At 57.8% G+C, this 22,622-nt stretch overlaps 1 protein-coding gene across 2 annotated transcripts in view; it reads left to right on the top strand.

Annotated features, from left to right (window-relative positions):
• Zc3h3 (zinc finger CCCH-type containing 3) overlaps positions 1 to 22,622 on the top strand; it is an 81,123-nt gene that overhangs the window by 22,840 nt on the left and 35,661 nt on the right. For both annotated transcript variants that reach the window (XM_090339506.1, XM_090339507.1), the window contains exon 4: positions 9,188 to 9,338. In XM_090339506.1, the coding sequence (XP_090195632.1) occupies positions 9,188 to 9,338 (151 nt within the window). The remainder of the gene's footprint in view (positions 1 to 9,187; positions 9,339 to 22,622) is intronic.

Genomic DNA, 22,622 nt, shown 5'->3' with positions numbered 1-22,622 from the left:
TCTTCCTGCGCAGGGGGGGCTGCTGGCCCCTGGGAAGATGGGGTCCTGTCTGATTTGGGAGATAGCACGAGTGACCAGTTGCAAGGCCCCCCTGGTCGGGATGAGGAGATGACTGGGATCAGGAGCCATCAAGTCATTTTTATAACTGTCTCATTTGATGCTGGTGGGTTGGTGGCTTCTGAGCACCAACTCCTGGCTCAGGCTTGCCAATTTCCGTCCCCAGAGAGCAGATGAGGGCTTCCCGCTGCTGCCCAGTTTCCGTACAGATCCCAGGTGCACCTGTGTAGTCAAGAAGAACATTTCAGGAGTCTTATAAAAGAGGGGTCTCACAGGGTCACAGTTGAGAAACATAGAAACATTTCTTGTTCCCCATGCAGGAAATGGGAGTTCAAGACCTCCCCCACCCCCGTCTTCTGAAGAGGATTCTAGAGGGTGAGGTTGGGGTGTGCCTGGCTTATACGCCCCAGACAGCAGGGCTCGTGCTGCTGACTCCTGCCCAGGCTGGGCCCACCTTCTGTAGCCGTCACCTTAGCCGTCTGCTGCCCTGTCCCTTTTGGGAGGCCAGAGGCCAGTTGGAGTGGCTCTCCTGGGGTTAGAGGGCAATGTGGTGGGTGGTGCTGTCTTCATCCTTCCTCCTTCGCCGGGAGGTCTGGGAGAGACGGTGAAGAGGGTGGGAAGGACCCACCCTCTGTAATCTATAGCGACTGTCAGGAAGCAAACTACTCCCATTTCATAGCAGCGGGTCAGGTGTCAGTGCGCGATCGATGGCTCGCGCACAATAATTACAGGAACTAGCGGCTTGTGTTGCTTGAGTGACTTTGGGAAGAGTAGGGTCTCAATCTTCCTTCTAATAGGGCTCTGACAGTCTGAGGCAGTGTTAGCGGCAGCTCCAGTGGTCTGACAGTGTTGTCATTAAACACCAGGTAGTGTGGAACAACAGAGAACACGGGTCCTGCACGGGGGACAGGACGGCTGACAGCGGTTATTTGTCATCACCAAGCTACCCAAACTCCTCACACTGCACTGTGGACTGCCGCTTAGGGTGACTTATGGGCCTGTCTGGGGCTGCTGTTGTGATTTGATAATCTGTAAATGTTTGTCAAAGATGGATCCCTTGTGGGGCTGCAAGGCAGGCTGGTGAGGAGCCAGCTACCCGCTGAGGGGTGGCGAGGGCATGGCCCCAGGGCTTCCCATGTCCCCTGGGGAGGCACTGAGCAGCTCCTGGCCTGGGCCTCCACTGTCTGCCCTGAGGACGAGCGTGTGTTCTGTGTCTGTGTGAACACCCCGTGCACTCTCATCCCCAGCGTAGGGGTGGCCAAGGGCTGCCTACCCCCACAGCCAGGCTCCCTGCTTGTGTGTTTGAAGTGCTGGGAAGCATCAAGCACAGGGAAAGTGGAGTGATTTATTAGACTCATAAAAATTCATACTTTGTGACTCCAGGCATCCCACACGTGAAGCTTGTTAGAGCATGGTTCCTGGCAGCTCCCCCTGCACCAGCACAGGCGGGGCGCTCTCCCTACTCCCGCGTTAGCTGCCACCCTGTCTCATTTAGAGAAATAGACGGGCCCCGGAAACACGAGAATGGCAGGCAGCCGGGGGGAGCAAGGAGGGGCGGGCATTGTGATAACATGGCAAGAGCAGGTGGGCTAACTCACCCGCTTCTAGCTGCAGGCAAGGGCCTGGAGCAACACTAGCCAGGCTCAGGAATCTGAGCCCTCGCGTGCAAGCACAAGTCTCCATCAGCCCCACAGGTGGAGATGGGCTGGTCCAGGCAGGCAGTTGTCACACATGGAGAATCAGGTGCTTCCACAGTTGTTTTCAGGCTGGTGACAGTGGTGACAGAAAGGCACTTGCAGGGCCCACTTGGCCTGTAGGCTTCTTGGTCCAGGTGGAGCCTGTGTCCTGAGTGGTGGACGCAGATGTTGTGGCCTCTTTACCTCCAGTTGAGAGGCCTGGAGGTCTGGGTATTACCCAGGGAGACGCAGAGTGGCTCCCCTGTTGGGTTTCTGGGGAATGTGGCCAGGCCTCCCCCCAGAGCTGCAGCTTTCCAGGGCTACCAGCAGGGAAGCAGTGTCACGCACGAGCAGTCTGGAGTGCCGTGCTCATAGCACTGATCACTCCACCTGCTGGTCCTGAGGGTCCTTGCTGCTGCCCGCCTGCCCACTTTGAGGGAGGGCTAGGGGCAGGGCGCGCTCCCATCCTTCAGTCTCTGGTCCGGGCAGGAAGAGCAGCTGGAACTTCCGGGTTGTGTGTCAGGGAGCAGAAGGCAGAGGGTAGCTTCTAGATGGGGTTTGGTAGGGCAGGGGCTCCACGGCAGGCTTGGGCCTAGGTGTGTGTGTGGGGACTTGGGTTGCATGAGTGAGCTCTCAGGGCCCAGGGACAGGGGTCTTCTGAATGGAGCTTCACCGGGTACCTGTGGTACCTGGCTTGGCACCCTTGAGCCACTGCCACATGCTGCCACTGCCAAGTCTGACCAGGCCACAGAGACAAGAGATGGAGATGTTCAGAGGGGCTGCAAGACGGCTAGCAGAAAGAGCAGCTGGGGACATGAGATGGGAGGGAAGCATGGGTGAGGCATGTGGTCAGAGTGGCATGGAAAACCCCACATCACCTGGTGCCGGGAGTGAGGCTGCTGCACTCAGGCACCATGTGGCCGGGCCTGGCACAGAACGGAGGCAGCTATGGTCTTGCCCTCTCCCTGGCACAGTCGAGGACTGTGACAGTGGATGAGAAGCATCCGCAGGGATCTGGGTCTGTTCTGTCATGTAGCCAGTCGTCTTCCCGTCCCTGCACATGGGCGGTGCCAGCCAGCGTACCTGGAGAGCAGCATAGCCACAGCCAGACATTGAGGGTGGAGTCTGGGCAGGCCTGAGGCAGGTCAGAGGGCTCCAGCGGTGACATTGCTCTGTTGGGGTGTGGCAGGCACTGGGGAGGAACAGGCCTGACTCAGGAATGGCCCTGCAGTGGCGGTCTAGGTGCTCCACAAGGAGCTTGGTCTCCCAGGGCCCTCCGTCATAATGCACGAGCACCAGAGCCTGCCCTGGACGCAGCCTCAGTGCAGTGGCCCTCCCTGTGGGCTGTCGAGACAGGCAGGCTCCGTTGCAAGGCTGGCCTGGCCATGCATCAAGCCCTCATTGGTTGTTGGCCTTCTACAAGATGGTACCCCCGGCCCTGACCCAAGGCCTTATCCTCAGGCAGTGTTGCTGATTTTTCTGGGCGGCCTCCCACCCCTGGAGCAGCCCTTGCCCGGGGGTGAGCTAGGGAGACAGAATTGTGCTGCCACTGCCTCTGCTCCTGTGGCAGCAGTGGGCCCTGTGCTCCCAGCAGGCCTGCAGGCTTTGCTGTAAACAGCCCAGATGTATGCCACGGTTTTAAATGTGGGCAGAGGCCTTTGAGAGATGTGTGCTGCATGTTCTGCGTCCCAGAAGTGCAGCTCAGCAGCTGGTAGGAAGGAGACCTGGTGGGCCTGCACAGCCCTGCTGGACCACAGTGACTGTGGGGGCTGCCAGGGGTGGATCCCAGGCCCGCTCTGTGCAGCAGGTGGCTTAGCTAGAGGCGTGGGCCCTGGGGCTGGGGAATGGGGCTACATCTCCCAGAGCACCCCCTGAACAGGGCAGGAGATAGGGCTTTGGGGAAGCGGTAGCTGGGGGGGGGGTATTGTCTCTGGGCTGTGGGGTCTACCCTCAGCATGAATGCTAGCTGTCCATCCTGGACCCAGCTGGCCCAGGGTCCCTGCCCAGCATCCACTCTCTGACCCATGTCCTTTAACACTCTCCTAGCTCTTGTCCGGAGGCCAGGACAGTGTCCCATAGAAGGAGTCTTGGAGCAGGTTGGGGAGTTTGGCCTAGTGGTAGAGTGCTTGTCTAGCATGCACGAAGCCTTGGGTTTGATTCCTTGTTACCTGGAAGTGGTGCTGAGGCGCAAGTGGTAGAGTTCTAGCCTTGAGAAAGTCCAAGGACAGTGCTCAGGCCCTGAGTTCAAGCCCCAAGACTGCCAGAAAAAAAAAAAATGTCCTGAGGCTAGATGTCCAGGCATGAGAAATGAGGGTCTGGGTTTGGTCAGTGCTTTGGTGAATGGCCAGCAAGCATATGCCAATGAGGGATGCAGGGGTGTTGGCTTAGCCATGCCATACTTGCCTCGCCACCCTGCCAGAAAGAGAGATCATCTCTGCCAAAGGTGCCCCTGCTTCCTGAGGCCGGGGCATTGCTCTGCTCCCGGAAGCCCTGGTCCTGGTTGCTCTGGAGGGACTCCTGCTCAGCAGGCCCTACCTGCTGTGTGCATGTGACATCACCTAGCACTGTTGGTTGTAACCATGGCTAATTAGGCAATTACCTGCTCCCCCCCTTTTTTTTTTTGCCAGTCTCAGGACTTGAACTCAGGGCCTGGGCACTGTCCCTGAGCCTCTCTAGGTTAGTGTTGTACCACTTGACCCACAGTGCTCCTTCTGGCTTTTTCTGTGTCTGTGGTACTGGGGAATTGGACCCAGGGCTTCATGAATGTGAGGTGACCACTCCTACGCCTGAGCCATCTTCGCAGCCCCACCTGCTTTCTTTTTTTGCTGGTACTGGGGTTTGAACTCAGGGCCTTGTGCTCTTCATTGGCTTTTTCACTCAAGGGTGGTGCTTTTGAGCCACAGTTCTACGTTGACCTTTTGGTGGTTAATTGGAGAAAAGAATCTCATGGACTTACCTGCCTGGGCTGGCTTTGAACCAGGAACCTCAAGCACTAGCCTCCTGAGTATCTAGGATTAAAGGTTTGAGCCATCGGTATCCGGTGTTAGGCTCTTGGGAGACTGCCTCTGCTTTTGGCACCCTTCTGGGGCAATGGGGAAAGAGGCAGAGCCACCTGAGCTGTGGGCTAGTGGGGACAGCACCTGAGGTAGAGGACCCTGCCTTCCCAGGGTCTCGGCCTTCCTCTACCACTCTGTGCCTCCTGCAGAGTATCAAGCTGTCCTCTACCACCACTGTGCCAGTGGAGGGCCAGGTACCTGTCGTTCTCCCTCCTGGTCTCCTGTTCAGGGGTGCCTCTCCCAGGCCACCTGGGACAGCGCAGAAACCATAAGGTGGGGACAAAAGGCTTTAGACCACTGTCGGGGGTGCTGCGAGCTGGGCGGGGACTGCCTGTGCCAGATCTGGGCCTCGCCAGGTCGGGCACTGGAGCCATGGGGAGGGCTCTTGACAGCAGACGGGCTGGCTGGGACCGGAGCCGACCGGGAAGTGAGCATGGTTTATGGAGCAGGGGAGCAGAAATCAATGTGCCTCTGAAAGGTTGAGCCACAGCAGCATTTCAGAGTTGTCTTCAGCCAGTGTAGGGATGGACAGTTGGGAGATATTGAAGAAGTGTCAGGACAGCTGTTGATAAAAAGCAGATCAGGATGCATGTGAGCAAAGTTGAATCACACCAAATAGAGATGGAGAGCCTACTTGGCAGAAGGCCCTCCCTGCAGCCCGCCCCCTGGTTTTTGGCCTGCAGTGGCTCCAAGGACCCAACACCAGACTGCCCCTGACCTTTGCCCATTCTGCTTGTGTGTGGCATCCAGGCGCCCTGTGGCCTTCCCCCATGTCCATGGCAGGACATGGGTCCAGCCTGTCCTGTCCTACTGGCATGGTTGCTTTGGGTTGCTGACCTTGCATGTGTGTGCTCAGGTGTCAGTCTATGGCCTTCCCTTGAGCTGGCCTGAAGGACTTGGGCTAGAGTACGATAGTGAGCAGCTACCTTTGTCTTTGTCTTAGCAGCCGTACACAGGCCTGTTGCACTACCTCTTTGGGATGACAGTCATATGCCACCACATCCAGCCTTTTATATATATATGTGTGTGTGGGGGGGAGGGTGTGGGTGTGTCCATCCCCTGGGGCTTAAACCCAGGGCTGGGCACTGTATTTGAACTTTTCTGCTGAAGACTGGGTCTTTACTACTTGAGCCCCAGCTCTATTTCTGGCTTTTTGGTGGTTGTCTCATGGACTTTCCTGCCTGGACTGGCTTTGAACTGAGACCTTCAGATCTCGGCCTTCTGCGTAGCTAGGGTTACAGGTGTGAGCCACCAGTGCCTGCCTGTTTGCTTGGACTCAGGATTGCCTTTGTGAGGTTGTTTGCTCTGTCATGTTGTGCCATAGCTCCAGTCTCCACTGCCTTTCTCTGGGGCCCTGGTGCTCCTTCCTTTAGCCATGGGCATCAGCCTGGGGCATGGTGAGGAGCCTGGGCATCTGTCCCCTGTGTAGGGGTAGACAGAAGCTCAGTTTCAGTGTCCTCTGTCAGCGCCTGATAGAGCTGGCTGTTCTGTGTCTGGGCCCTGCTGGGGCTGCAGACCACCTTGAGGAGGGGGCAGTTGCCCCCCTCACCCCCATTGGCAGCCTCAGGCAATTCTTTGCACAAGTAGTAGTTTCAGTCTTATTCATTAGCCAGTTGTGAAATTAGCAACTCATTTTCTTCATAGTTATTTCTCTTTGAAGCTCCATAAAAATCTGAACTGCCTCTAAACTCCCGCCTGCACTAAAGCAGGGTGAGAGCATGACCTCAGCATGCACTTTGCCGTCTGTGGTGAGGCCCTGCCTGCCCAAGGAGGGAGATGGGCCTGTGGGTGGGGCAGGGGCTGGCTCCCGGGCTGCCCAGCCTGTGGCTAGTGCTGGCCTTCCTTCTGACAGCACAGCCTAGGGGGGATGCTTGGAGTTCAGCCACATTCATCGGGGGCCCTTGGGTTGCCCCTAGTCGGCTCCCAGCCTGCTTAGAGCCCAAGGCCCCATGCAGAGGGCACCATGCCCCCAGCAGGAGCGGGGGCCCTGCTGATAGATGGGACTCATATCCCATTCACGTATGATGCCAGCAGTTTTTTTGTAGTTTGTCTTCCATTGCAGTAGTAAAGTTTTTAATTAGGAAAGCTAATGAGATCGATTAGTCATTAGAAGTGACCTCTGGACGGCGGGCGGAGAGGGCTGCGTGTGTGGGCCTGATAACGCGGCGCGGGCAGCGTTGGCAATAAAAGCGCCAAGGGGCTTGGTTTGAGTGAAGCGTGCCACGGGGATACATCATGTGGAGAAAAATTTACAACCCTGGGAGTCTGTAATGAAAGGAATTAAACCAACATCCTATCTAAATAGCATGATTATCTACACAAAACTCCTGGCCAGCAACGAGGCCGTCCTCTGAGGAGGCCAGACTGTTCCTGACTGAGCTGGGCTTCCTGCAGGCCCCACATTTGTGCCCACTGAGTGGGACCCCAGCCTCTCCAACCTGACTTTCTGGGTCTGTGTCCCCACAGTCTTATGGCCCTTGGGTGTCCTGTGCCACTGTTGGGGTGCATCTGAGCTTCCTTACTGAGAGAGAGAGGGACTGCAGGTAGCTGGGACAAGGCCCAGGGGTACAGCCCCACCCTGGGGTGGCGTGGGTTGAGCCCTCCTTCCCGTGAGCCCTTGTAGCACCCGTCTGATGGGAGGCCTGCTCCCAGAGGCCAAGGGAGGGGAAGGCGTGCACTAGGCCCCTGCCCGCCCTCCCCGAACCTCCCAGACTTGTTGCTTTGTGTTTTCTGTAAGGAAATGCAGTGGAAGTTGACCTGTGGTGGGCATAGGAATGAGTTCATACTCAGCTCCTTGGCAGGCAGGAGTAGGGCAGCCAGAGGCCAAGTCCTGGTAGCTACCATCCAAGTATAGCCTGCTGAGTGACCTGCCAGGGAGGAACTTTCTAGAACTGAGTCCGGTCCTGTGGGTGGGACAGGGAGTTTCTTGGAGGAGGTGACATCTCTAGGGCCAGAAGAAGAGGAAAGGAGCTCTGGTGAAACTGACTGTAGCCAAAGGGAACAGGGTAAAGAGAGCGCAGCCGGGTATGGGGCATGACCAGGTCCTAGCCTTGTCCTGCTCAGCTGTGTCCAGCCTCCAGGCCTGCTGGGCTGTGTTACTAGAGCCCCCCAGGATAAGACGTGGCCTCCTTCCTGCCACCCAGGGCCTCTTGCCCTGAGCCAGCATGGGCACATATAACCTCCACTCTGCGCTCTTTCCCTTTGGGGGCTGGGCGGGGCAGCCTCTCCTCCCCCCTTCCCCCCACGGTGGGCTGGGGGGCTTCAAGGGCTTTGACTCGGCTCCTCTAGAAGAAGCTGTGGCTGCCAGGCATGAGAGGAGAACACCCAAAGGAGGGGCCTTCGCTCACCTCCAGTGTGGGGAGCAGCACTCCTGGCTGTGTGGCCAGGGCCAGGCTGGCACCAGCCTTCAATCCTGGGTGGGTCCTGGGTGGGGAGTTGGGATCTGGGGGTGGGGGAAGGTTTCCTGGGCCAGAGGGAAGCCAGGCCACCTGGGAAGGTTGGATTGAGGTTCTGCTTGCGGCCCTGTGCCCAGGGCCAGAGGGGAGCAGCCATGAGTGGCTGCCGTGTTAGCTTTAATTATCTGGGCAGTTAGAGCTGTACATTATGAAAGCCGGGCAATTAGGCTCGTTCCTCGAAGCTGTGGAGAAATTGCCGGCTATCAAGTGGAAGGGAACTCGGGCAAAACAGATCCCCACTAATTGCAGAAACATTCAGCAAGAAAAAGCCGCGTGGCTATCACCCTGCAGAACGTTATGAAAACAGTGATTAAGTACATAAATCTGCCTGGGCACGGCGGAGGGGAGGTGCCCGGGTGGGGGGGAGCTCTAGTGCCCTCCCCGCGTGGAGGCATAGGACCAGCACAGGAGCTCGGCCCACCCCAGCCTCGGAGCCACCTGGGGTTGGAGTCTGGGGGCTCCTGGAGTGCACGCTTGACTGCAGTGCCTCCCGGTTGGCCAGTCTGTCCAAGCCTGACTTGTTGGGTTTGCGTTGGGGAGGGCTGGCCCTCCCTGTGAACAGGACAGCTGTGAGGACGTGTGGCTCCTGCCTGCCAGGCCTTCTGCAGGGCACACTTGTGTCACGTGAGGTCAGGCTGGAGTTGGTGGGAAGGGAAAGGTATCTGCCTGTGGAGGAGGTGTGAGTCAGGCCACCTTTTTTTCTTTTCTTGGCAGTCCTGGGGCTTGAACTCAGGGCCTAAGCGCTGTCCTAAGCTTCCTTTGCTCAAGGCTACTTTTGCTTACTACCACTTGAGCCACAGCGCCACTTCCAACCTTTTCTGAGTATGTGGTACTGAGGAATTGAACCCGGGGCTTTTTCCCCGAGGCCACGCTCCCGGCCGCACGGCCACCTCTTAGGCAAGTGTCCACTGACCCACACCTGTGCCTTGGGTTTTCTCTGCAGCATCCAGCTTGCACCTGCGGCCCCCACCCACTAGCAAGGTGATCAAGACGCGCTATAGAATCATCAAGAAGAATTCAGCGTCTCCTCTCAGCATCCCGCCCTTCCCCCTGACTCTGCCCTCTTGGCGGGCTCGGCGGACCTCCCTGTCCAGGTAGGGGACCTCGTTTGGGCTTCTCAGGCCTGGGCACTGGGCTGGCTGGGTATTGAGGGCTACAGGTTTGGGCCCAAAGGATGTGGAAACCAAGCTTGCGTTAGGTTGCGGTGTGTATACATATACAGCATGATGGCTGACAGCCTGGTTTGGGGTTTGCTGAGCAGCTGGTACACGAGCTATAAGGGCACTCTACATATGCACACAAAGACACACACGTGGGCACGCACTTGTGTGTTGTAGAAGCAGCCACTACCAAGACCACTGAAGCCCCATGATGAGCCATTTTGCTCTTGGAGACAAACTGCCGGCAAATGGCCTGGCCCCAAAATGGCCAGTGTGTTGCCAGGAGTGATGACGTGAGCTTCTACGCCACCTAGTCGACCTTGGGCGGTGTTGCTCTGACCTGCTGTAGCCACATCCTAGAGCACCTGGGTGGGGCCGGGCATCAGGGGAGCTTGCCCCTGTCTTCTGGAGCCTCTGGTAGGCTCTGCCACCTCCGGAACAAGATAGCTCAACTCTAGGTCCGAGGACTGGTTCCTTCCCTAGCTGAGGTCGAAGTGCCCCACCTCCGGACATGGGGAGGGGGAGGGGTGGTGGCAGAGGCTGGCCCCAGGGAACTGAGGTGGCTTGCAATTATGGGCAGGCCACTGGACTGAGTAGAGCATCCAGGGGCCTGCCTGCCACCAGGCTACCCACCGTGTCCCAGACGTGAGGTCAACCCCTGTGCACTGGGCTATGTGGACATGGGGGCCCCGCCTGCCTCAGGCCTCAGCCTCTCCCTTATAGCGGCCGCTGCCTTTCTGGAGGCAATAGCTGGAAGTATATTTTAAATTAATTTTACTATACTTTTTGTAATATTTTTGTTTTAAATAGATTTATAAGCATCTTGGGGGCTATTTCTACAAATTTATGAAGATAATTTTTACTCTCTCGATAAGGTTAAATTTACACCTGCTATTTCCATATTAATTCACATTGCTAAGTGGATCTAATTTTCTTCCGTTCCTCTAACTGGTGAGCATGGCCTTTCCTAATGCAATTTCCCCCTTACTAAATCACTGTGATCGGGAGCCATGATCGAGCTAAATTAACTTAAATTAATTTACTTAATAAGAGCCCCAGATCATTGTGAATGAGGTTCAGATTGATTGATTCTCGGCTCCAAGAGCCTCTCCCTCCTGCATTCCGCATTCTCCTAAGACCCTCCTCTCCCAGGGGCATGGTTAGGGGTCTGAAGTGAATTTTCTTGGGGACTCACCTGGCCTGGCCCTCTGGCCTCTGAGAACTGAAGGGGTCCCAGGTTTGAGCCTAGCTGGGCCCCCTAGGAGAACCCCAGAATGGCCTGGAGGGCCAAGATAAGACTGAGGAGGTGAAAGGTTCGGAAGAGCACAGCCACGAGCACTGTCAGCTGCTCTGTCACGTGGATTCCCGTGGCGACCACAGGCCAAGAGTGACCAGGTCAGCTGGCTTGCTCTTTAAAGCTGTATCCTGCAAAGGTGGTGCCTGATGTGGGCTAGTGGTGAGCAGGGGTGGACAGGAGGTAGGGAAGGCCTTGCCTTTAGGTGGCTCAAGGCCTATAGCCCCAGAGCCTCCCTCGAGGGGCCTTGTGGGAATGGCCCTTCTTCCCTTACCACCTGTCAGCCGGGTCAATTCCTTGCTTGTTCCTGGGCTCCTTAGGGCCATGACCCCTGGCTCTAGAGTGGGAGTCGGTGTGGGAGGGGAGAGGCCTTAGGAAGAGTGGTTGTCAGAAGGCTGGGTCTCCCTTACCCAAGGTCACCTGTGCCTTGGTTCGGCTGCCTGCTCAGCAGAGTGGCTGTTAGCCAGCTGCCCAGCCTGCCGTCAGCTGCACATGCCTGGGCCTGGCTTGTTGAGACAGCAGAAGGAGCCTATCTCTGGAGCCAGTGGCCAAGCGGGTGCCTTGTGTGCCTTTCTCCCTGCTGTCTTCGTGGCAGTACGAGGTTGGCAGGCTTGCCTACTGTGGGAGATGCTGGGAAGCCTTAGAAGGCTGAGGGGCCCTGAGCACCCCTCTTCTTGCTTGGAGCCTCCGTTTCCTGACCTGAGGTTGCAGAGAGAGGACAGAAGGTGTTGTGTGCAGAGGCCATGGGCAGACAAGTAGCAGGAAGGCTTGGGGGTTCAGGTAGAGCCTCAGCGATCTAGGAATGGCTGCCTGGAGAGAGTCCACTGGCTAGATCCTGTCATCAGTCTGGCTCACCTGACATCTGCTTGGCTTTGCCACATCGCTGTCCTCCGTGGGGAGGGCCACCAGGCTTGAGTCTGGTGTCTTGAGGGGCTGGACTTTTGGTGACTGAAGAGGGCCAGGGAATGGTGGCACAGTGTGGGTGAAGGTCGCCCCTTCCCCTGAGGTCCTCTTGTGCTGTTGATGAAGCCTCATTTACCTCCCACTTTGTCCCCCCTTTCCGTCAGTCCTCTTCTGCATGGCAGAGCCATTGCAGCCTGAGCAGCATCCCGGCTCCTGGACAGCTGTGCAGAGCCTCAGGGGCTGTTTCGGGAAAGCTGTTCTCCTTGTCTGGTGAGAAGCTGACGGCCATCATGGGGCCACAAGTGTGAGGGGACAGGCAGTTCTCTCCTGCCACTAGTAATCTGCAGGCTGGACGTGGAGGGACAGGGTGCAGGGGGGTGGGGCAGCCAGAAGCCCTGGTGGCCTTGGGCTCTCCTACCTGGTCACCACTTGTCCCAGTCTAGGGTGCTGCAGAGCAGAGGGCTCTTTGGCAGGTGAGGTGACCAGACCAGCTGCGCTGTGTTGGCCAGGACAGGGGGACTTCAGCCCCTCCAGGACAGGGCAGGCCATGTTGGTCCCGTCCTCTGCAGGTGCAGGAGGCTGCTGGGGATCACCTAGTCCTGGGAAGTGCTAGAAGTGGTCAGGCTGTTGTGTGGCCCCAGGAGCTCTGTCCCTCCCTCCGCAAGCCGCCCTGCACTTGCCCTAGGACTGCGCACACGGCTGCGTTGGTGTGGGGCCTCTCCCCAGGGAGAGCCAGGCCCAGAGCCCCCACCCTGGGATCCAGAGGGTCCCCTGAAGGTAAGAGGACGCCCCCAGGGGAGCCAGGGACTAGGTTGCTAGCAAGCAGGAGTTCTTTTTTTTGGTTTTTGTTCTAAGATTTGTGGATTTGCCTGCGTAGTTCTGGCTTCCAGCAAGTTCATTAATCTGAACTGAGGCTGAAATGTGACTTATATCCCTAAACTGCCTGTCACTTTTTCTCTCTCTCCAAATTCATTTGACATGAAAGTGCGAAATAAACAGAAGCTGCTGTGCTTAAGCATATGAATCTGGAGGCTTTTCCATCCGTACTACAAATGGTCCTGTCACAGAGCTGCTGCTGGCTGGGCTGCCTTTTTTATTTTATTTTATTTTGTGCCCATGCGGTAAATCTTAAGTAATCTCTGTGCAGTTTGACGAGGTTTAGACCAAGATTTTGAAAGGCTCCGAAACACTTCTGCAAAGTGACATCTCATTAAAGAGGATTCAGCCGGAGATGGAGGCGGCGCGCCGCTCAGCCCTGGTGCCTGAGCGCTCCCTCTGAGCGTCTTCTTAATGAGCAGGTGTGCCTGCCAGCCACCGCCCTGCTCTGCCTCCTGCCCGCTGTCTGGCGTGGAGACTGTCTTAGCCAGCAGGCTGCCAGGACTGCCACCATAAAGTGTCACCAGGCGTGTGGTTCAATAGCAAGTGTTCACCTCTTGCTCTTCACCCAGCCGTCTGAGATCAGGGTGTGAATGATTTGATGTATGGTCAGAACTGGTTCCTGGTTACTGGGGAATATCTTCTCACTGCGTCTTCACTGGCAGGGGGACACAGGAGGGGCCGGAGAGAACAGTCACACCACCCATATTCTCTGACCAAGTCTCCTTGTAAGGCCCTAACCACAGGACCTTATCTAACCCCTAGCAGCCCCCTAAAGGGCCCACCTCAGTAACTGTCTTGCTGGAGCTAGGGGCTTCCAGGTGGATTTTATCATTTATTTAATTATTTTAGTCATGAGGTTGAACTCAGGGCCTGGATGCTGTCCCTTGGGCTCTTTTGCTCAGGGCTAATGCTGTACCACTTTGAGCCACAGTGCCATTTGACTTTTCTGGTGGTTAATTGGAGATAAGAGTTTCATACACTTTCCCTCCCCAGCTGGCTTTGATCCTCAGATCTCAGCCTCCTGAGTAGCTAGGATTACAGTGAGCCATCGGCTCAGTGTACATTGAGGGCGCATTCAGTCTAGGACAGGCAGCCAGGATTCCCTTTCCTGATGTGCCAGTGCTCCCTTTTCTTCTCCGTTCTTCTGTCTGGTCCATGCCAGGGCTTGTGGTAGCTCTGGGAAGTCCAGGAATCTCAGGCAATGCCACCTGCCTGCAGCATGCACGGACATGCCCAGCCCAGCCTGGGCCCTGCCGCAGGCTAGCAGATACCAAGGGGGATGAGCGTGTTGTTCTAGGAGTCTGTGGGCCAGCTGGCGACCTGGGCAGGGAGGGTGGTCAGGAAGTATGTGGGCCACAAGCAGGTACTTTCATACTGCCACTGCTGGGCTCCCGAGGCCCTAAGTCCTACCCAGGACAGAGGGCAGTGGTTTCAGAGGAGGCTTGTGTGGCATCGGCGCCTTTAGTGGTGGGAGGGCAACCCAGGTCACACCAGCAAGGCCCTCTGTGGCCTAGAGGAGGATGCAGATCATTGGCTTGGTGTTCAAGGGTGGTCCCGGGGGCCTGCTCCTGTTCAGCAGGAGAGACTCGAGATGGGGCCAGCCTGCCCTGCCTGGCGGCAGTACTGCAGCTTGGAGATGTGTTCCCAGGGCAGCCCGTTCCCTCTACTTGAGAGAGGGCTGCAGCCCTGCCTGTGTGCTGCCTGTATCTTACCTGGCTCTGCTGGCCCCCAAGGCCTGGTGATAGGGAGCTCAGAGGGTGTGGCTTGAACAGCAGTAGAGCTGGGGCCATGCTTAAGCATAATAGGATTGAGGTTAATGGATTCTCGGAGGTTTCACATGGCACTCTTCAAGTCTTGCCCTTGAGGTGCCCTTTTTGCAGCTTCTCCCAAGCCCTGGCACCAGTGTTGGACAGGATGCCTGCTGCAGGGCCATTCTGGGGCTGCAGCTGTGTGTACAGACATTCTGCTTCTGTGTTACAGGAAGGGGCCGGCTGACCCGCATCCTCTGCTGGCAGGACTTTCCTCGTGGCACCGTGATGGATTGTGCCCGGTCTCTGTGGGACTTCTGGGAATTGCAGGGGTGGGCGTGGGGGCTGCTGCTAGCTATTCTGTGCTGTAGGAAACCTGTGCCTGACCAGTCAGGCACTGGGCACTCGCATGAGGTAGAGGCAGACCCAGGGGTAGGGAACGGAGCTGGGCAGGACCCAGTGCCCCACAGCAGACATGTGGGGTTGGCACAGGCCACTGCCTTCTCTTCTCTGTCCCCAGTCCCACTTCTCTCCAGTAAAAAGCTGACCGTGGGGCTACCTCACCGACTCTGTATCGCCCAGTCATGGCTGTGCTAAGAGCCCCGCTCCACTCAAGGCTGAGCTGGGCCTTGGCGGCCGCTTTCCCAACTCAGACCCCACTCTGGCTTGGGGGCTGGTGTCCCACCGTGCTGCTGCCCCGTCTCAGAACTCGCCATGTCCATTTACCCCCTCCTGGCTTCCTGCTCTGACGACTCCTTTGGTATTTTCAGCTTGGTGATAACCATGACTGGTGACTGTCCCAACAAGATGGCCTTGGCTGGGAGGGGGTGGGACCAGGGGCTCCCCTGAGGAGGTCTCAGTGGCTGGAATACGAGCCACAGCTCTGTCTCTAGGCCCTTCTCTACCAGGCACAGCCCCAGGAACCCCTTTCTCCATCTCCTTGCCAGTCTCTGCCTGCCAGTCTTGCATGCTGTCTTTTAACTCAGTCCCTACCTGGTCTTGACAGCATGTGAGGTTCTTAGGCAGAACGCGGGGCTCGGGGCCTGCAGCTCCAGGAGGGGGGGTGCTGTCTGCTCCCTGGGCAGTCCCTGGGAGCCGTGGTCCAGAGCACTGCCACCCATCCCGAGCTTCCCTGAATGGCCTTGACGTAAGCCAGCCTCCCTGGAACTCTGGCCTCCCCCTGTGGTTGGCATTGGAGACTTGAGGCAAGGCCCCTCTGTACATGGGCCCATGCAGAGGCTGTAGCCCAGGGCAGCCCATCTGAGTGCCAGTGAACAAAGTATATCAGGCTCCTGACGGGCTCAAGACAGGCAGACAGGAGGGCCACACCCCAGGCTCTGAGGAGTCAGCGTGGGGCGCTCCTGTGGGCCTGGTTACCTGGCTTGGCCCCCCTGTGTTTATGTGTCTGGCTCTATGTCACAACTTAGGCCATAGCTAGCTTCTGACCTTTCTTCAAGGGTCACTAGGTGGGTCTCCTTGGCTCCCTGCCAGTGCCCAGGTCAGAAGTGGCCTGGCGTACAATCCAGGCGTTCCTCCCTCGTGCCCTGGGTGTGCTCATCTGTACACTCACCCAACGCCCAGTTCCTCGAGAGCCTCACCTCAGGCTCCTGCCTTCCAGGACGCTGGCCAGTGGAGACTGGACCTGAGCAGGCCATGGCTCCTGGGCCAAGAGTCCCAGCAAGGTCTGGGAAGGATTCTCAGGGCTTCTGTGCAACATGGATGGCCTCTAGTAATTAGAGGACACAGTATTGTCTCAGGTCTCCCAGTGAGAAACCCCTGAGACTCAAGCCTGTGGCCAGTCAAGTGCCAATGGAGACTGAGCCAGAGGAGGCTGACCCTGGAGGAGGAGTGAAGGCTCTAGAGTAGACTGAGCAGAGGGGGCTGACCCAGGAGGAGGAGTGAAGGCTCTAGAGTAGACTGAGCAGAGGGGGCTGACCCTGGAGGAGGAGTGAAGGCTCTAGGGTAGACTGAACCAGAGGGGGCTGACCCTGGAGGAGGAGTGAAGGCTCTAGAGTAGACTGAGCAGAGGGAGCTGACCCTGGAGGAGGAGTGAAGGCTCTAGAGTAGACTGAGCAGAGGGGGCTAACCCTAGAGGAGGAGTGAAGGCTCTAGAGTAGACTGAGCAGAGGGAGCTGACCCTGGAGGAGGAGTGAAGGCTCTAGAGTAGACTGAGCAGAGGGCGCTGACCCTGGAGGAGGAGTGAAGGCTCTAGAGTAGACTGAGCAGAGGGAGCTGACCCTGGAGGAGGAGTGAAGGCTCTAGAGTAGACTGAGCAGAGGGCGCTGACCCTGGAGGAGGAGTGAAGGCTCTAGAGTAGACTGAGCAGAGGGAGCTGACCCTGGAGGAGGAGTGAAGGCTCTAGAGTAGACTGAGCAGAGGGAGCTGACCCTGGAGGAGGAGTGAAGGCTCTAGAGTAGACTGAGCAGAGGGAGCTGACCCTGGAGGAGGAGTGAAGGCTCTAGAGTAGACTGAGCAGAGGGGGCTGACCCTGGAGGAGGAGTGAAGGCTCTAGAGTAGACTGAGCAGAGGGAGCTGACCCTGGAGGAGGAGTGAAGGCTCTAGAGTAGACTGAGCAGAGGGGGCTAACCCTAGAGGAGGAGGAGTGAAGGCTCTAGAGTAGACTGAGCAGAGGGGGCTAACCCTAGAGGAGGAGGAGTGAAGGCTCTAGGGTAGACTGAGCAGAGGGGGCTGACCCTGGAGGAGGAGTGAAGGCTCTAGAGTAGACTGAGCAGAGGGAGCTGACCCTGGAGGAGGAGTGAAGGCTCTAGAGTAGACTGAGCAGAGGGCGCTGACCCTGGAGGAGGAGTGAAGGCTCTAGAGTAGACTGAGCAGAGGGGGCTGACCCTGGAGGAGGAGTGAAGGCTCTAGAGTAGACTGAGCAGAGGGGGCTGACCCTGGAGGAGGAGTGAAGGCTCTAGAGTAGACTGAGCAGAGGGGGCTGACCCTGGAGGAGGAGTGAAGGCTCTAGAGTAGACTGAGCAGAGGGAGCTGACCCTGGAGGAGGAGTGAAGGCTCTAGAGTAGACTGAGCAGAGGGAGCTGACCCTGGAGGAGGAGTGAAGGCTCTAGAGTAGACTGAGCAGAGGGGGCTGACCCTGGAGGAGGAGTGAAGGCTCTAGAGTAGACTGAGCAGAGGGAGCTGACCCTGGAGGAGGAGTGAAGGCTCTAGAGTAGACTGAGCAGAGGGGGCTGACCCTGGAGGAAGAGTGAAGGCTCTAGAGTAGACTGAGCAGAGGGAGCTGACCCTGGAGGAGGAGTGAAGGCTCTAGAGTAGACTGAGCAGAGGGAGCTGACCCTGGAGGAGGAGTGAAGGCTCTAGAGTAGACTGAGCAGAGGGGGCTGACCCTGGAGGAGGAGTGAAGGCTCTAGAGTAGACTGAGCAGAGGGGGCTGACCCTGGAGGAGGAGTGAAGGCTCTAGAGTAGACTGAGCAGAGGGGGCTGACCCTAGAGGAGGAGGAGTGAAGGCTCTAGAGTAGACTGAGCAGAGGGGGCTGACCCTGGAGGAGGAGTGAAGGCTCTAGAGTAGACTGAGCAGAGGGAGCTGACCCTGGAGGAGGAGTGAAGGCTCTAGAGTAGACTGAGCAGAGGGAGCTGACCCTGGAGGAGGAGTGAAGGCTCTACAGTAGACTGAGCAGAGGGGGCTAACCCTGGAGGAGGAGTGAAGGCTCTAGAGTAGACTGAGCAGAGGGAGCTGACCCTGGGGGAGGAGTGAAGGCTCTACAGTAGACTGAGCAGAGGGGGCTAACCCTGGAGGAGGAGTGAAGGCTCTAGAGTAGACTGAGCAGAGGGGGCTGACCCTGGAGGAGGAGTGAAGGCTCTAGAGTAGACTGAGCAGAGGGGGCTAACCCTAGAGGAGGAGGAGTGAAGGCTCTAGAGTAGACTGAGCAGAGGGGGCTGACCCTAGAGGAGGAGGAGTGAAGGCTCTAGGGTAGACTGAGCAGAGGGGGCTGACCCTGGAGGAGGAGTGAAGGCTCTAGAGTAGACTGAGCAGAGGGGGCTAACCCTAGAGGAGGAGGAGTGAAGGCTCTAGGGTAGACTGAGCAGAGGGGGCTGACCCTGGAGGAGGAGTGAAGGCTCTAGAGTAGACTGAGCAGAGGGAGCTGACCCTGGAGGAGGAGTGAAGGCTCTAGAGTAGACTGAGCAGAGGGCGCTGACCCTGGAGGAGGAGTGAAGGCTCTAGAGTAGACTGAGCAGAGGGGGCTGACCCTGGAGGAGGAGTGAAGGCTCTAGAGTAGACTGAGCAGAGGGGGCTGACCCTGGAGGAGGAGTGAAGGCTCTAGAGTAGACTGAGCAGAGGGAGCTGACCCTGGAGGAGGAGTGAAGGCTCTAGAGTAGACTGAGCAGAGGGAGCTGACCCTGGAGGAGGAGTGAAGGCTCTAGAGTAGACTGAGCAGAGGGAGCTGACCCTGGAGGAGGAGTGAAGGCTCTAGAGTAGACTGAGCAGAGGGGGCTGACCCTGGAGGAGGAGTGAAGGCTCTAGAGTAGACTGAGCAGAGGGAGCTGACCCTGGAGGAGGAGTGAAGGCTCTAGAGTAGACTGAGCAGAGGGGGCTGACCCTGGAGGAGGAGTGAAGGCTCTAGAGTAGACTGAGCAGAGGGAGCTGACCCTGGAGGAGCAGTGAAGGCTCTAGAGTAGACTGAGCAGAGGGAGCTGACCCTGGAGGAGGAGTGAAGGCTCTAGAGTAGACTGAGCAGAGGGGGCTGACCCTGGAGGAGGAGTGAAGGCTCTAGAGTAGACTGAGCAGAGGGGGCTGACCCTGGAGGAGGAGTGAAGGCTCTAGAGTAGACTGAGCAGAGGGGGCTGACCCTAGAGGAGGAGGAGTGAAGGCTCTAGAGTAGACTGAGCAGAGGGGGCTGACCCTGGAGGAGGAGTGAAGGCTCTAGAGTAGACTGAGGAGAGGAGGCTGACCCTGGAGGAGGAGTGAAGGCTCTAGAGTAGACTGAGCAGAGGGGGCTGACCCTGGAGGAGGAGTGAAGGCTCTAGAGTAGACTGAGCAGAGGGAGCTGACCCTGGAGGAGGAGTGAAGGCTCTAGAGTAGACTGAGCAGAGGGAGCTGACCCTGGGGGAGGAGTGAAGGCTCTACAGTAGACTGAGCAGAGGGGGCTAACCCTGGAGGAGGAGTGAAGGCTCTAGAGTAGACTGAGCAGAGGGGGCTGACCCTGGAGGAGGAGTGAAGGCTCTAGAGTAGACTGAGCAGAGGGGGCTAACCCTAGAGGAGGAGGAGTGAAGGCTCTAGAGTAGACTGAGCAGAGGGGGCTGACCCTGGAGGAGGAGTGAAGGCTCTAGAGTAGACTGAGGAGAGGAGGCTGACCCTGGAGGAGGAGTGAAGGCTCTAGAGTAGACTGAGCAGAGGGGGCTGACCCTGGAGGAGGAGTGAAGGCTCTAGAGTAGACTGAGCAGAGGGAGCTGACCCTGGAGGAGGAGTGAAGGCTCTAGAGTAGACTGAGCAGAGGGAGCTGACCCTGGAGGAGGAGTGAAGGCTCTAGAGTAGACTGAGCAGAGGGGGCTGACCCTGGAGGAGGAGTGAAGGCTCTAGAGTAGACTGAGCAGAGGGGGCTAACCCTAGAGGAGGAGTGAAGGCTCTAGAGTAGACTGAGCAGAGGGGGCTGACCCTGGAGGAGGAGTGAAGGCTCTAGAGTAGACTGAGCAGAGGGGGCTGACCCTGGAGGAGGAGTGAAGGCTCTAGAGTAGACTGAGCAGAGGGGGCTGACCCTGGAGGAGGAGAGAAGGCTCTAGGGTAGACTGAGCAGAGGGAGCTGACCCTGGAAGAGGAGTGAAGGCTGTAGAGTAGACTGAGCAGAGGGGGCTAACCCTAGAGGAGGAGTGAAGGCTCTAGAGTAGACTGAGCAGAGGGGGCTGACCCTGGAGGAGGAGTGAAGGCTCTAGAGTAGACTGAGCAGAGGGGGCTAACCCTAGAGGAGGAGTGAAGGCTCTAGAGTAGACTGAGCAGAGGGGGCTGACCCTGGAGGAGGAGTGAAGGCTCTAGAGTAGACTGAGGAGAGGAGGCTGACCCTGGAGGAGGAGTGAAGGCTCTAGAGTAGACTGAGCAGAGGGAGCTGACCCTGGAGGAGGAGAGAAGGCTCTAGGGTAGACTGAGCAGAGGGAGCTGACCCTGGAAGAGGAGTGAAGGCTGTAGAGTAGACTGAGCAGTGGGAGCTGACCCTGGAGGAGGAGTGAAGGCTCTAGAGTAGACTGAACCAGAGGGGGCTGACCCTGGAGGAGGAGTGAAGGCTCTAGAGTAGACTGAGCAGAGGGAGCTGACCCTGGAGGAGGAGAGAAGGCTCTAGGGTAGACTGAACCAGAGGGGGCTGACCCTGGAGGAGGAGTGAAGGCTCTAGAGTAGACTGAGCAGAGGGAGCTGACCCTGGAGGAGGAGTGAAGGCTCTAGAGTAGACTGAGGAGAGGAGGCTGACCCTGGAGGAGGAGTGAAGGCTCTAGAGTAGACTGAGCAGAGGGAGCTGACCCTGGAGGAGGAGTGAAGGCTCTAGGGTAGACTGAGCAGAGGGAGCTGACCCTGGAGGAGGAGTGAAGGCTCTAGAGTAGACTGAGCAGAGGGAGCTGACCCTGGAGGAGGAGTGAAGGCTCTAGAGTAGACTGAGCAGAGGGGGCTGACCCTGGAGGAGGAGTGAAGGCTCTAGAGTAGACTGAGCAGAGGGGGCTAACCCTAGAGGAGGAGTGAAGGCTCTAGAGTAGACTGAGCAGAGGGGGCTGACCCTGGAGGAGGAGTGAAGGCTCTAGAGTAGACTGAGCAGAGGGAGCTGACCCTGGAGGAGGAGTGAAGGCTCTAGAGTAGACTGAACCAGAGGGGGCTGACCCTGGAGGAGGAGTGAAGGCTCTAGAGTAGACTGAGCAGAGGGAGCTGACCCTGGAGGAGGAGTGAAGGCTCTAGAGTAGACTGAGCAGAGGGAGCTGACCCTGGGGGAGGAGTGAAGGCTCTAGGGTAGACTGAGGAGAGGAGGCTGACCCTGGAGGAGGAGTGAAGGCTCTAGAGTAGACTGAGCAGAGGGAGCTGACCCTGGAGGAGGAGTGAAGGCTCTAGAGTAGACTGAACCAGAGGGGGCTGACCCTGGAGGAGGAGTGAAGGCTCTAGAGTAGACTGAGCAGAGGGAGCTGACCCTGGAGGAGGAGTGAAGGCTCTAGAGTAGACTGAGGAGAGGAGGCTGACCCTGGAGGAGGAGTGAAGGCTCTAGAGTAGACTGAGCAGAGGGAGCTGACCCTGGAGGAGGAGTGAAGGCTCTAGGGTAGACTGAACCAGAGGGGGCTGACCCTGGAGGAGGAGTGAAGGCTCTAGAGTAGACTGAGCAGAGGGAGCTGACCCTGGAGGAGGAGTGAAGGCTCTAGAGTAGACTGAGCAGAGGGGGCTGACCCTGGAGGAGGAGTGAAGGCTCTAGAGTAGACTGAGCAGAGGGAGCTGACCCTGGAGGAGGAGTGAAGGCTCTAGAGTAGACTGAGCAGAGGGAGCTGACCCTGGAGGAGGAGTGAAGGCTCTAGAGTAGACTGAGCAGAGGGAGCTGACCCTGGAGGAGGAGTGAAGGCTCTAGAGTAGACTGAGCAGAGGGAGCTGACCCTGGAGGAGGAGTGAAGGCTCTAGAGTAGACTGAGCAGAGGGAGCTGACCCTGGAGGAGGAGTGAAGGCTCTAGAGTAGACTGAGCAGAGGGAGCTGACCCTGGAGGAGGAGTGAAGGCTCTAGAGTAGACTGAGCAGAGGGAGCTGACCCTGGGGGAGGAGTGAAGGCTCTAGGGTAGACTGAACCAGAGGGGGCTGACCCTGGAGGAGGAGTGAAGGCTCTAGAGTAGACTGAGCAGAGGGAGCTGACCCTGGAGGAGGAGTGAAGGCTCTAGAGTAGACTGAGCAGAGGGGGCTGACCCTGGAGGAGGAGTGAAGGCTCTAGAGTAGACTGAGCAGAGGGGGCTGACCCTGGAGGAGGAGTGAAGGCTCTAGAGTAGACTGAGCAGAGGGAGCTGACCCTGGAGGAGGAGTGAAGGCTCTAGAGTAGACTGAGCAGAGGGAGCTGACCCTGGAGGAGGAGTGAAGGCTCTAGAGTAGACTGAGCAGAGGGGGCTGACCCTGGAAGAGGAGTGAAGGCTCTAGAGTAGACTGAGCCAGAGGGAGCTGACCCTGGAGGAAGAGTGAAGGCTCTAGAGTAGACTGAGCAGAGGGAGCTGACCCTGGGGGAGGAGTGTGAGGCTCTAGGGTAGACTGAGCAGAGGGAGCTGACCCTGGAGGAGGAGTGAAGGCTCTAGAGTAGACTGAGCAGAGGGAGCTGACCCTGGGGGAGGAGTGTGAGGCTCTAGGGTAGACTGAGCCAGAGGGAGCTGACCCTGGAAGAGGAGTGAAGGCTCTAGAGTAGACAGCAGAGGGGGCTGACCCTGGAGGAGGAGTGAAGGCTCTAG

This window comes from Megascapheus bottae, chromosome 9 (genome assembly GCF_031878675.1).
Source record: "Megascapheus bottae isolate mThoBot1 chromosome 9, mThoBot2.hap1, whole genome shotgun sequence".
Classification (NCBI taxonomy): Eukaryota; Metazoa; Chordata; class Mammalia; order Rodentia; family Geomyidae; genus Megascapheus; species Megascapheus bottae.
Note: the sequence above shows the minus strand (reverse complement) of the source record. Positions and strands in the feature narration are given on the sequence as shown.